The sequence below is a fragment of the Lissotriton vulgaris genome, chromosome 9 (genome assembly GCF_964263255.1).
Source record: "Lissotriton vulgaris chromosome 9, aLisVul1.2, whole genome shotgun sequence".
NCBI lineage: Eukaryota > Metazoa > Chordata > Amphibia > Caudata > Salamandridae > Lissotriton > Lissotriton vulgaris.
The window spans coordinates 927,226,442-927,240,324 of record NC_141697.1 but is presented as its reverse complement, the minus strand read 5'-3'; the positions used below and the strand labels follow the sequence as shown (position 1 = coordinate 927,240,324).

Below are 13,883 nucleotides of genomic sequence, written 5' to 3'. Positions count from 1 at the left end.
TCCCATAGGTGTTGGCGGATTGGTCTCCATATCCATGGGTTCTGGGTGGGGATTTCAAATGTGGTGGTAGATACAACTCAGTGTAACATGCTAAGTTGAGACACTGGGTGGAGGGTTGTGTTATTGTGGGTGTAGGGCGTAGCTGTAACATAGCTATGAGGGAATACTCTTTTTACTCACACCCCCATACACTCCATTCCCACCTTGAAAGATTTCTCTGCCCTTCACACCTTAAATCGAGCATTACCATGCCACATGCTTAGGGAAGACACTACCAGGTCATAACTCACCAGAAATAACTTTATCATGGGGCTGAGTGCCAGCCCCAATCAACACCTGGCCACTGCAGCCACTGCTTCTAGAGGATTTGATTATCAGGGAGACCCCAGCCACTACTATTGATACGTAGTTTTCTGAAAATTCTGGTATGGCCTCCTCTCCACTGGTGGAGTTTGAGGCCTTTAAGGTGGTGATACTAGGAACATATATTAACACTATGGTGGGTGCTAGAAGAGAGGTCCTTTAGGAGTTCACCCAGCTAGAGAACGGTTTGGGCCCACTAGAGCAGGAAGCGTCAGGAAATGCTGAAGCTGCAACAAAATTACAGGATTCCAGAATCTCCCACGCTGAACTCCTTGAGTGCTTTAGATTTATTGACTATAGGTCATATATGCAGAAAACACACACTGAAGCTGACCAGTCGGGTACACTTTTAGCTCGCTTAATCCAGCCAGACCAATCTCCCACACCAATTCTGTTGATAAATGCATCAGACCAGGGAACAGTGTGACCCAACTGGGGACCAATACATCATTCAGAGAGTTCTACACTGTTGTACACCGCCTCACCATCTCTTGACCCGCCTGAGATAACCTCTTTTCTGCACCAGACATTACCCAGGGTGGTTGCAAATGACTTAAGTCCTCAGCGCTCCAATTACTGCGGGTGTAATTTGAGGGGCCATCAAAGATCTTGCTCATAATAAGACTCCGGGCTATGATGGGATTCTGGTGGAATTTTATTCCACATATGCCACACTGCTGGTTTCTCAGCTAGAAAAACAGTATTATGCCTCCCTAAAGAAGGGGTTGTCACCACCCTCCCCCCTCCAGAGAGTGACCTCTGTTAAAAGTAGAAAAATCGCAAGCACAGCTCTCCTCTTACAGACCTCCTGCATTATTAAACACAGAATACAAAATCTTTAGTAAAGTCCTTGCATGTTGGTTGCCCCCACTGCTTCCACGACTGCTATGTACTGAGCAATGCAGATGTGTTCCATGATATCCACTTCTCTGAATAGCTGGTGTTTGCTTACAATAATGGAGGCCGCCAGAGGACATTGTCCATACACTGGTTGTCTGCCTTCGATATCCAACAAGCCTTTGATATAATAGGGTGGGTCTTCGTGGTAGCAGTGTTAGCTCGGTACAGAATACTCCCCCTATATCCAGAGGGTAAGATTGTTGTACCAGCCCCTACGGCTAGGGCCAGAACGGAACCTTATATTTCAGAATTCTATCAGGTATCGCGCAGAACACTGCAAGCCTGCCACCTTTTTGCTGCTCCTTTTTAGGTCTCTCGGAGGCGAGGGCGGAGCAGTGTAGCTGCTGCCACGCCCGAGAGAGATTTTATAAGAAACAAGCATTTGCAATGCAATAGGTCTCGCCTTTGTGAGAGTTTGAGCTATTGGCACTGTAAATGACAATGCCTTTTATTTGTGAGTTTTGAAAACCTCCAAGCGGTGCGTAAACACACACTTTGTACTTATAGTCAATGCTTACGAGAAGCAAGACTGGCAGTAACTGCGCCACTTTTACATTGCGTTGAGACTCAAAGTTTATCACTGTTCACCTGGGATTACTTACTGTTGACCCTGCAATGCCGGTTGATCGCATACCTGACAACTTCCTTAAGAAGCCAGTGCGAGCAGGCACATGGAAACAAAAGTAAATGTGACCGCAAGTAAACGCTACTGCCATCTGTTTTTAATTAACGCGCCCGCGAGACAGGCAAATATAAACAAGCACGGGCACGATAATTGAAAACAGATGCACCCAGGATGCACTTGCAAGCTGTATGAGGAAACATTTGCCAAAAATCCACAAACCTTGGCAAATTGCGTGCTTTCAATTTTGAAAGCCAGATGCAAAGGCCAGTAGCTTGTGAGCACCACACAAACGAGCTTGCACAAAAGCTGTAGTGATTTCAAGAGGTCGTTTTCCTAGAGCAGGGCATGTGCGCTGCGCTAGGCTGTTACCCAACGCAATTGTGCTGATTTTGTTGACCTCAGAAGGGTGAAAGGTTGACTGCACACTGCTGGATTCAAATCCATGAGTATGAGGTTAAACAAGATGGAGTGAAGGAGGTGGGGAGGTTTGGTGGTCTGGTGGAGGAGAAGCAGAACATGGGGAGAAAGACCCAAGATAACAAATGCCTACCTCCCAAAAAGAGATGTAAAAAGCAGATTCTTCTTGTGAAGCCGTGGAAGGATACAAGTAATCTAAACAATAGCATGCTAAGGAAGCTGTGGTCTAAGGGATGGACACATAAAAGAGGGAGTAAAGCCACTGAATAAGCAAATGGGTTGTACACAAAACACAAAAAATAGTGGGCAACACGCTAAATCAAACCCCACTTTAAATGTTGGTATTGACCACAATAGTCCATAGACAACAGGCAGCTAAAACCAGTTTGTAAGCGAGATCTAAATAGAGGGAAAGATGCTTGCAGGGGTGTGTTGCGCCCATCTCCATAAAAACTGTAACAAATCAATTTAGGAGGAGGACAACAACATGAAGGGAGACAAGGGATGCAATCACACCATTAGTTTCCAGATGCAGATTGCATCCATAAATTTAAGGCCAAAGAAAAGAGTTTTGGTGAAGAAAGCCTCCACAAAAAAGTAGGAAGCTCATCCTAGAAGGCTGGTCCGCATGAAAAAAAACATTTTTTGAAAAATAAATAAGTATCATTGACTCCTCCCTCGTATCCAGTCCCTATACAGAGATGGTCATACAAGACAGTGCATCTATTATAGAGAATTTTCATTCACAATCTGTCTGACACACTGTGGAGTGGGTGATGAAGCAGTCGTTTGCCTCCAGCAGAGTTTCCTGGCCAGTCTGGCTACCTGTCCAACAGTTAATCACAATTTCAAACTCTATCATTGTAGATTCCCCTCACTTACTCCCTTACTTTAACCTTCTACTGACTCGTTCCGGCTTATCTACCAAGCATATTCCCAAAACCAGCTGCTCCCACACTGGCTCCATGTTTGCACGTTGCCACCCTTTAAGAAGGCCCAGCCATGCACATCAATTCCTGTCCTATCATCTCTGCCCCTATTCAATCCCTCTTGTATACAACATTAGCACTTTCGGGCACTGTGTGACACTATAAAGCATTATACAAATATTCAACAATATGGAACAAGTATGGCATTTTAATCTACAACATTGACATGGCCCAAAAAAATGTTCCTTTATGTTGTACAACAATTGTATAGAGGACAGTGTAATGCAAGCTAATGCCCTTAACATTTGTTTTCAATCCAGCACATTTACGAGCCAAACAATTTGCTCAGACAATGACAAGCTCAAGATGAAGAGATAAAGTAACTGGTCTGGTAAAACAGAATATGTAACCTGGTAAAACCAACAAGTTTGAGCTATTGACAATGTAACGATAATGCTTTTTATTTATGTTTTAAAAGCCAAAACATAAATAAAAGGCATTGTCATTTGCAACGCTCATAGCTTAAACGTTTGAAAATGCGAGACCTATTGCATTGCAAACGCTTGTTGGTAACTGCCAGCAATAGAAAACAAGCCTACAGCAAACAAGGGTGCCGCATGATAAAGCCTGCTTTCATCAAGATGACAATACAGGCGCCTTGCGGCCGCGTCTTCTCGAGGGTGACTGACTGCTGTTCTGTACTCCACACGGCCGGAGCAGCAGTGCAACACTCCCCTGCCTGCACACCGAGGGGTTACACGGAAGTACATCTAGGGTTGCAGGTGCTCACTCACTGAAAAGGAAAATATGCTGATGGGGGGCACGGTTGATGGGGCATGGGGGCTCCAGTCACCTGCCGGGGTGTTGGGAGGCTGCTGGCACATGGCGGGCGAGGGCTCCTGCTGGCACAGGTGTGGGGCGCAGGAATGCAGGCACAAGGCAGCACATGCGGAGGGCACAGTGAGTGGGCTTATGTTTGCACAAAGTAGACAGGTAAGTGCACTTAGAAGAGTCACTGGGGGCAGTCCGTGGTGCTACGGGGCACGGCTGAGAGGACGGGCTAGCCTCCTCTGACTGTAGCGGGTCTCGGAGAGTGTGTGCAGGATGTGCGTTAGGGAGGCAGGCGCCGCTTTCCTAACGCTGATCCAGAGGGGAGTTGGCACCTGTTTACTCACTGCAGACCCGAGGGGAGACACCTGCTGGTTTCACGTGGGCTGTGCGCGTTAGATAGCTACTTGGCACATAGTGGGGTCAGAGGCGCTTACCTGCGTACAGAGGCCGGCTAGCCATGTAGACACCTGCCTGCGCAGTGGAAGGTAGGGGCAGCAGGCACCTGCCTGCACAACTGTGCGAAGATGGGGTACGAAATGTGTCCTGTAGCATGCTGATGTGGCTACACAAAGTGACATGCTAATGGAAAAAAGCCGATTGTTTATATTTGCATCGCACTTCGCGGCCGCCATTGCCAAAGCCAGATGAACAAACCAGAAAACACGCAACAGTTACGTTCCAAAGCACGCCCTGGCAATACTCACGCACCAGAGGGCAGCCTGTCCAGCGCAGCGCAGCATTATTAAAGAGTAATCCATGCACGGAAAAAAAATAAAAAGCATTGGCGGACGTGAATGAAAAAAAAAAAATAAAGAAAAAAAACCCCACTTTGCGTTGTTGTAGCTGCTGCTTGCTACATGTTGGAATGTGTGTTCCAGCGGAGTTTCTTCAAGTTCACGCTTCCCGCCGGGCCGCCGCGCTGCCTGCGACGACCCGGAAGCGATTGGGCAGTCGGCCAATCGCAGCGCGGCCCCAACCGGAAGTCCCGCCCCCATCGCGGCGCGAGAGAGAAGAGACTGTCCGAGGAGCCCCGAGGGCTCCTGATCGAGTCCCGGTCCCGAGATGGGGGACCGGGTGAAGAGCGGCCGGGCGCATGAAGAAGGCGGGGCTCTCATGTGGTGAGAGTGCCCCGCAAAGCGCAACCGCCGCCCGAGAGGCACGCCGAGCACCGCCAGAACAGGTGAGTGTGTTGCGGAGGAGGAGGGGTGAGTGGGGGTGGGGTGTGCGCGTGTGTCTGTTGTAGTGTGTCTGTGCGTGCGTGTGTCTGTCTGGGCGTGTGTCTGTTAAAGGGGGGTGCGTGTGTGTGTATGCAGTGTGTGTATGTGCGCATGCGTGCGGGAGCCTTTGTGTGAATGCGAATATCAGGCAGGGCGACGCGACGTGCGCGCTCACGAGCTGCAATCTCCAGGAGGACAGGCTCGTCACAGTCTGCTGTCCACATTCCCCGGAAAGCGGCGACATTAGTTGTCTCCCTAGACAGCAAAGCTTCGCTTTGCTTACGTCTAGGCGAGACCTAAAAAGGTACTGTAAGCCCCGCGTCAGGGTAAACCCTAGCTTCCCATTAAAAAGGAGGGTTTTCAGTTGCGCCCTGCCTGCTTTTTAGACAGCCCCTCTGGGCACCGTGGCCTGCTTTACGACTGTGGTAAAGAACTTTTCTTATCTGCTTGTTTACTTTAAGAAGCAGATAAAAACATTCTACACCACAGCTGTGAAGCAGGCACGGAGAGCGGAGGCGCAGGGGTCACGGGGAGTGCAGCTCTCCCCCAATCCACCCCGGCCAGGCTCTTCCTCCCAGCGACTGCTGGCAGACACTGTAGCAGGGCAGAGTATCTCCCCCGCCCTCACACCTTCAGCCTCTTCCTGGTATTTGCTGCAGAGGCGCGCTTTGTGCGCTCCGTGAAAGCTGTAAAACCCTTCTGCGCATGGCTTCAATCGCGTAGTCAAGGCGGCGTGGGAGAGGAAGCTTGAGGGATTATTTAGTGGGCTTTGGCCGTGCAAGTGAATGGCAGTGGGAGGGGTGTTTGTGAGGGAGCGAGGGAGCAAGGCCGAGGGAAAGGTAGAGCGGGCGTGAGGGTGGAACACGCGTATGGGTGGTTGAGGGATTGCGAAGGTGTCTATGTGGTGGAAGTGAGCGGTGGGTGTGAGGCTTGGTGAGTGAAAGAGTTGAGGGTAAGCTTGTTCAAACAATGCTAGCCATTTCCTTCCTGTTTTAGAGCAGGGATGTTTTATAGGATCTGAATGTCCCCATGAACAGTTTGCTTTCAGACTCAATCAAATTTTTGTATACATGTCTCCGGATGATACCAATTAAAGCACTCTTTGTACTTTACCCCTGTAATGACATACTCCTTGCCAACTTTGTCAGCCAGTTTCATCCTGGATTCTACACATCAGATTATTTGTTTCATTATTTCGAAGGCTGAGTACAGTTTGTTTTTCCGTCTGTGATTTCAAGGGCCGAGAGATGCATCTTTCTGTGAAGCATCTTAGACACTCGTAAATTGATTGTTCCGTCTCCTATCTAATCATTAAAGCCAAGCGGAAGCAAAAGAAAATTATTTCCTGGTGTGGTAGTGCATTAAAATCAAAGTGTTGGATTGTGGCATCTTTTATTTAGCTGCATGTGTTAATCGCCTCGGTATTGCTCTCATTCTCCTGGTAGCTCCACAAACTGAGGCTTGTAAATAGATCAAATGTGGTTCTGGATCCAGTGTACTTGTTCTGATTACTATTTGCCCGATTGATGACTTTCTGATGTTTTGAAAGAATGCCTGTGCCAGGGTCTCTTTGTAGCTGAGGCACGTGACCGCCGTTTGCTGTGCTTTGGGGGTCGGGTTGGCAGCGGCTCGAGGTCTCTTTTGCCACCTGCCTGTTTCAATTGATAATGAGCCGCGTACACGCTGCTTTGGGAGAGTGGGGATGTCATCTGCTTCGATGTGGTCATTTGGTCAACGCGCTGACCGGTGCAGCCCGAGGCTACTGCCGGCCATCTCTAGTCTTTTGTTTCACTGTCTGTCGGCCATACACAATTCCTTTACCCCTGGTCTTGGAAGTGTGCTTCCTTCAGGGTGGGGGCAGGGCTGACCACTGTGCTTGCGAGATAATCCTGCCTTTACTAGAAAGTGTTCATAAAAACAGCGCGCTTGGCGGTGCCAAGACACAGCCAATTTAAGACAGGCGTAAGGGGCGCATCAATCTATGCTCTACATTTCCTCCATTCAAGACTGAGTTTAACTCTGTTGCTTAGGAAGAAAAACAATGCTCTTAAAAACAGTTATGGGACAAAGTCATTGTAAATGTACTTAAGTACACCTGTTTAACCAAGACTTCAGCACTGAGCTACAGGCAAAACACACTTCCATCAGCTTCAGCATGAAGGCGTTTGTAGCGCTATGCAGTGGAGCCAGCGCCAGCCAACGCACACAGGGGCACTGCCGGGCGTTCACGGCTCTCGGGTCCTGATTCATGTGCACATGTGTCTGTGTGCTCTGTCTCTGTGTGTCTGAATGTGTACTGTCTGTATATGTGCGTTTTGTATCTGTATGTGTGTCTGTATAAGTGAGTGTGTTGTGTGTCTCTGTAGGTGTGTGTGTTTGAAAATGCGTGCAAGTGTGTCTGTGTAAATACATTGCTAGGCTGCACCAGTGCGTTTTAATCAATTCCGCTGCACAACCGTCTTCGAGGCATGAACAAGGGCTTGTTTTTATGGCGTTTATAGCAGACAAGATCAGTGAGCAAGTTCGGAAATTTCAAATGAGGCCAGGTCTACTTGCAAAGTGAACAAGCATTTGCAATGCAATAGGTCTTGCAGTTGTGAGAGTTTGAGCTATTGGCATTGTAAATGGCAATGCCTTTTAATTACGTGTTGGTTTTTAAAACATAGATGAAAGGCATTGTCATTTACATTGCCAATAGCTTAAACTCTCGCAAATGCGAGACCTATTGCATTGCAAATGCTTGTTGTATTTGCAATTTAACCCATAGCGCAGCAAATCTGTCAAGAGGCCGCGGAGTGCTGGAGGGCCGAACTGGCCGAAGAAGGCACTGGTCATTTTCCCGGTGGACCTGAAGGGTGGGGGGCGGTTTTCAAGAGGTGGGGGCTGGTTTTCAAGCGGTGGGGGCTGGTTTTGCAGCTGTTGCAATATAGGCCCCCGGTCACAGAAGCAGCAGCAGTGATTGCCACTAACACCTCCCCAAGCTGAATTGCCCAAGCTGGTTTGTGTTCCCAGTCCGGCCCTGGAGTGGGGGATCCCTATAGACCGCACAATGCATTCCGTATCATTATATGTGGATAATAAGAATCTCTATATGAGGGACCTCGGTGGGGGTCTGGAAATAGTAGCCCAATTATCCACATTCTGGGGCTTTCTGGTCTTCAAATAAATGCAGATAAGTCATGTGCTTTCTCCTTTGCTGCCACTCATATGGAATTTACACTTCGATTCAGGACCACACACATACACATGTCTCCACATACATTTCGCTATCTAGGGGTTCAAATATATAGAGAGAGGCACATGACTTGTTGGAAGGTAACCTCATGCTCACGATTATCACACTCCAATCCCAGGTGGGTTTTTGGGTCAAGCTGCCTCTGTCTGTAGCCAGCCTCCTGGCCCTGGCAAAAATGGTTGTTACAGCGTTTGTTGTATCACTTTGTGAACTTGCTGATCATAGTACGTAATTTGTATTCCGGATGCTAAAAACTCTATAGGTTGAGCTAATCTGGGGTGGTGGGCACCGTTCGGTAAGTTTAGCTAAACTCCTCTGGACAGAGGTGGCATGGGGCCCAGACTTTATTGTATAGCAGAAAAATGACAGTGGTTATTCTATTCACTGTCCAGGCATAATCTCCTAGAAATAGGTTACACAACTTAGCCGAGGTCAGCTCCATAAATTGGTGTGTCTAGGAGCTGCATTACCCCAAATACGCTAATTTTCGTTGCACATTGCCCTCGCCTATTGGAGGACTGCTATGAGATACGCTGCTCCCTGGTGCGTTGTACGTTGAATATCCTCTTATGTGGTTTCACCACAACTTCAGGCACACTGATGGTGCATAGGCTCAGCCGTTGTGAACAGAATGAAGTGATGACGATGAGTTCGCTGTTTGCAGCCTTCACACTAATGTGGATCACACCAATTTTGGGCCCCCTCATGGAGTACCAGAAACACACTTTTTCACACATGCCTGCGTCCTCCCCTATGTTCGTCAGCACTGGGCCCCAGATAGGAGGAAATCCGCAACGCTTGAGTTGCTGCAAGCGCTACATACCATGGGACATGGCAGACACCTAGTACGATGGCTCTATTGGAGACTCTGTCCCCACATCATAATACCTCCCACTTCCCTAAAAAATAAATGGGAAACTGACGTAACCCAGGAGATATCAGACAAAGTCTAGACCTGTTTATTGGAATATCCCCGAAAAACCTCTTGCAACTCGAGATTTAAATATATTCAATTCTCCATTCAACATTGAATAGATCTCACACCACATTGAACTAATAAAATGTTCTCCACGGCTTGCTCAATGTGCCCTTGGTGTAGTGCTTTGGATGCCGACCTAATGCACATGGTATAGACCTGTCCCTCCCTATCCACCCACTGGGAGGGTATCTCGGCAGCTCTATAGGAATTGACTAGCCTGGATCACCGGAATGCACCAGAACACTGCCTTAGGGCTACATTCACAACCCAAAGGCTCCAAAGTGATAACACGCCTTATGGACTTAGTTTTGCTTTTGGCAAAGAGGCTGATAACGATATGTTGCAAGTGTGAGAAAGTGAGTTTCTGTTGCAGTACCCCCCCATTTTTGCCTTGTACCTGATGCACTTTTCCTTGGTGTGCCCTGGGTCCCTGCCAATCGGGTACCCAAGGCCTGTGTTCCTTCCCTAAAAACTGTACTAAAGCCTAAACCCAATTGGCATCTCTGGCCACATGTCTGCCCCAAGTAAATGGCACCCTAGGTACCCAGGGTATTGTGACCCGAGAAGACCCTTAAGGGCTGTAGCACTTCTTGTGCCACCCCTAGGGGCCCTGTACCCTGACTCTCTCACTCACTCCTCTCTCACTCCTCCTCTCTCACCCCTCCTCTCTCACCCCTCCTCTCTCACCCCTCCTCTCTCACCCCTCCTCTCTCACTCCTCCTCTCTCACTCCTCCTCTCTCACTCCTCCTCTCTCACTCCTCCTCTCTCACTCCTCCTCTCTCACTCTCCCGGCTGAGTGTCCTGGTGCAGAACTAAATGAAGAGTCGACATGGCACACATCCTTGTATGCCATACCCACAAACCCACTGCCCTGGCATACATCAGTCACCCCTCTAGCTGGGTGCCCCATGCCAGTGGTGTGGGCACAGGTGCATGAGCCCTGTGCCCCTACAGGACCCAGGGCCATTCCTGGGCACTGTAAGTGCAGCAGTGATGCCATTAAGAGTATATGGTGCTGGGAGGTTAATATGTGGTGATGATAAATATGAAACTCGTTACACTTAAATATCTTTTCTTGTTTTCTTTTACCTGTTCGCCCACAGACCACTTTGAGTCTTGCTTGAATGTGAATTTATTATCTTGATCTTTTGAAGGTATAAGAGTATGATACTATTTTGAAAATATGATCATCTTTGATGATCTGTTGCTCATCTTTCCTGCTATAAGGGAACCCCATGCACAGTATGACTTAAACCCTGGTCTAATGATGTTTCCCCCCCGAACAGGGTTGTAACTAATGTTCTGTGACCTGCTGTGTTTGCTGGCCTAAAGCCTTTTAATTGCTCTACCCTCAAAATAATCAAAGTTGGTTTTATACACTTCTTTCGATAGAATATAGTTGTCCATTAGGACTCCATCTTTCCTTCACACCTGATGTACTTAAGTCTTCGAATGAATCTGTACTCAGTCTTCATATGATTGCTTTTGGATAGAAGGGCACCTTAACAAGGAGTATGCATTTGGAGTTCTGAAGTAATTTTGCATGGATGAGCAAAAGTTCGTAAAAGAGGCAAGCATGTGTCTTTGTCTCATTCAGATACAGTTTATACACTTAGCAAATGTACACAAAGGTGCAGCTAGTCAATACAGTTGAAACGAAGAGTAGTTGAGGCTGTTTACACAAATTCACCCATCTGACATGTTCCATTGTAGTGCTTTTTTCATGTATTTCTTTGTACCTGTGTTGTGCATTGTGCAATTCTGAATCTGTTCAGATACATAGACCAATCTTAGCTCATCTAGCTGATCTGTCTTTTAGGATGATCCGGTTACCAACTTGAACAATGCCTTTGAAGTGGCTGAAAAGTATCTTGACATTCCCAAGATGTTAGATGCAGAAGGTGAGTCTTGTGTATTTTTTAGGAGTAGGGGGATTGCCATCATGGTGCCTATATTGTTTGCAGCCTAAGTGGCTGGCAGAATATGGAAACCTGGAGGCCCCACTCTCCTTTCTTATGATTTAACGTTTGTCATTGAATTGCAGACATTGTCAACACAGCTCGTCCTGATGAGAAGGCCATCATGACTTACGTGTCTTCCTTCTACCACGCCTTTTCTGGAGCTCAGAAGGTATCCAATGTCTGGGCAGCATCTCTTGCTGGGCTGCCCCATGGCAACGTCACTTGCTTACTTCCTTTCTCTCTTGCAGATGGTGGTGAACTTTAGCTGGTCCCCTGAATCTCTGTTTGTGTCCAGACCTGCTTACACTGTGATCACCAAAGTGGTCCCTTGGGCGAATTGTACAAGAGCCTATTTAAACATTTAAATAATTGGATTGGACTAGTTAATATGGCCGGCAAAGTAAAATGTCTAGAAGCAGAGGAGGAGCCAAGAGCAAGGCATTCTGACTGGATTTACTGGGAAATACTCTATCGGATGATAGAAAGACACAGTTTAGTCTTTTTTTTTTTTTTTTTAAACAAAAGTTTTATATCTTTACTTTATCTGTCAGTGTTTGTAGATATTTAGTTTTGTCTGTGGTGATTCATGGGCAAAGATTTTTCCTTTTGGACATAAGGAGGAATTCAAAAGATCAGATTATAGATTTTAAAGGTGTGGACTGAGGTTTTCTTTTGGTTATTCTTGAGGTATGTTTTCTGGCATTAATCATGCCACATTAACATATGCCATTCTAAATTGCACCTGCAATTTTAAGTGTGTGGGATGTTGAATGTGCTTCTTTTGTAATGTGGACTGAACAAGTTTTCAAAAATTGAGAATGAATGCGCTTGATTCTAATTGGAAAAGTTACACTGCAAATTGTTCGGGGAAAAAACTGGAGCTAGCTCAGAGCATTTTAGGCAGTTAGTGTGCTGTTGTTTTCCTTGGCAATTGTCTCTGTCTAGGTTAGGGTTCCTGGTAAACATGCACCTTGGTATACTTACCTAGAAGTCAACTTGGAGTTTACTTGCAATTTAATGCTGTCTGTCTTTTTGCACCAAAGAATCATGAAGATAAACATTCCAAATGATTTGATCTAGCTATGTCTTTCTTTTGGTTTTGTTTTTGGTTACTTTGCTTAAATTGTGACAGTCAAGTCATTTGACATATGAAAACTGTTGGAAAATGAGGGATAATGCAGGGTACACAAACTGGACAGTGGCAAATCATATGAAGGCATTGGCATATACGTGCTATGTTAGTCTTCACAATTATTTTCATTTAGCACTCTTAATTTATTTGTTGTGTTTGCCTTTGAAAATCCTCCTCACAGAGTTGGCCCTTTTTTATAAACTCTTACAACAGATTTGTTGTGGACAGTACCCTGTGAGCAGAGTCCCGACACAGACTGAGGTCCTGGTTTCAGTTGTCCTGGAGCAATGCTTTCTTGTGCTGCCAGCCAGGGCGCAAGATATCTGCATGGGCTGGGTCTGCTTTTTTCATTCTTTCCTTCCTTCTCTCTCTCCTGCGCAGATATTGTAGGCACACTGAGGCCGGATGAGAAGGCCATCATGACATATGTGTCCTGCTTCTACCACGCTTTCTCAGGTGCTCAAAAGGTGAGCTGCTGGTGGGTGCAACTTTCTGCTACACTGTCTACCTCTGGTTTGACTCTTGCTTGTCTCAGTCTTTCAATTACAGCGCATTGCAATGTTTTGCATGAAAGTTGAAACTAATTTATAACAAAAGCATGTTTCAGCATTTTAATGACTGATATGCATGTTAAAAGATGTGTGAAGCACAGACTTCTTGTTGTATAGGGACAAAAGTTAATTCTAAAAACTGTCAAAGGAAAATGAGCAGCTATTGTGTGTAATTAAGCCGATCATATTCAATCTCCCCAGTGCTAAGAGCCTTTCCTCTGAAGGTATAACTTCTTAGATGGAAGCATGAAATAACATAATGTCCTGTGCGGATTTGGATTTTTGTGAAATATTTGCTGACGACTTGGAAGGTTAGCTAGTTTTTTTGTGTGCTCGAGATGGCATACATACATACATACATACCCTGGGTATCACATGTGCTTGTTAGAATGTTTTTTTTTTTGCACCAAAGCAAAACTACCATGGAATGATCTATGTTCCTCTGTAGATCTATCTAATCTGAATTGGTTTCCTGATGAGATACTTTCCAAAAGTAGGTGACGTTCAGGTTTGTGCTTATTAGTTTAGTAGGTGTATGTTCGAGGCATATGTGGCTGTAAATACATATGCTTGGCATACTCCTGCCATCTAGTGTTTGTTCTGGATGTGTGCAAGTTGTTTTTCTTCAAAGCAGTGTTTCGAGTCATGGGTTCGAGTAATTCCTCATAGTGATCATACGCATGTCTACGGGCTCCTTTGTTAGATTGTTTTCTTTTTGCTGTTGGTTTTGTGTAGGTGTGCC

At 46.4% G+C, this 13,883-nt stretch overlaps 1 protein-coding gene across 1 annotated transcript in view; it reads left to right on the top strand.

Annotated features, from left to right (window-relative positions):
- Window positions 1-13,883, top strand: part of LOC147692541 (alpha-actinin-4) — a 335,353-nt gene that overhangs the window by 144,521 nt on the left and 176,949 nt on the right. Inside the window, exons 7-8 of the mRNA XM_086938767.1 lie at window positions 11,317-11,398; window positions 11,542-11,627. Coding sequence (XP_086794893.1) covers window positions 11,317-11,398; window positions 11,542-11,627 — 168 coding nt within the window. The remainder of the gene's footprint in view (window positions 1-11,316; window positions 11,399-11,541; window positions 11,628-13,883) is intronic.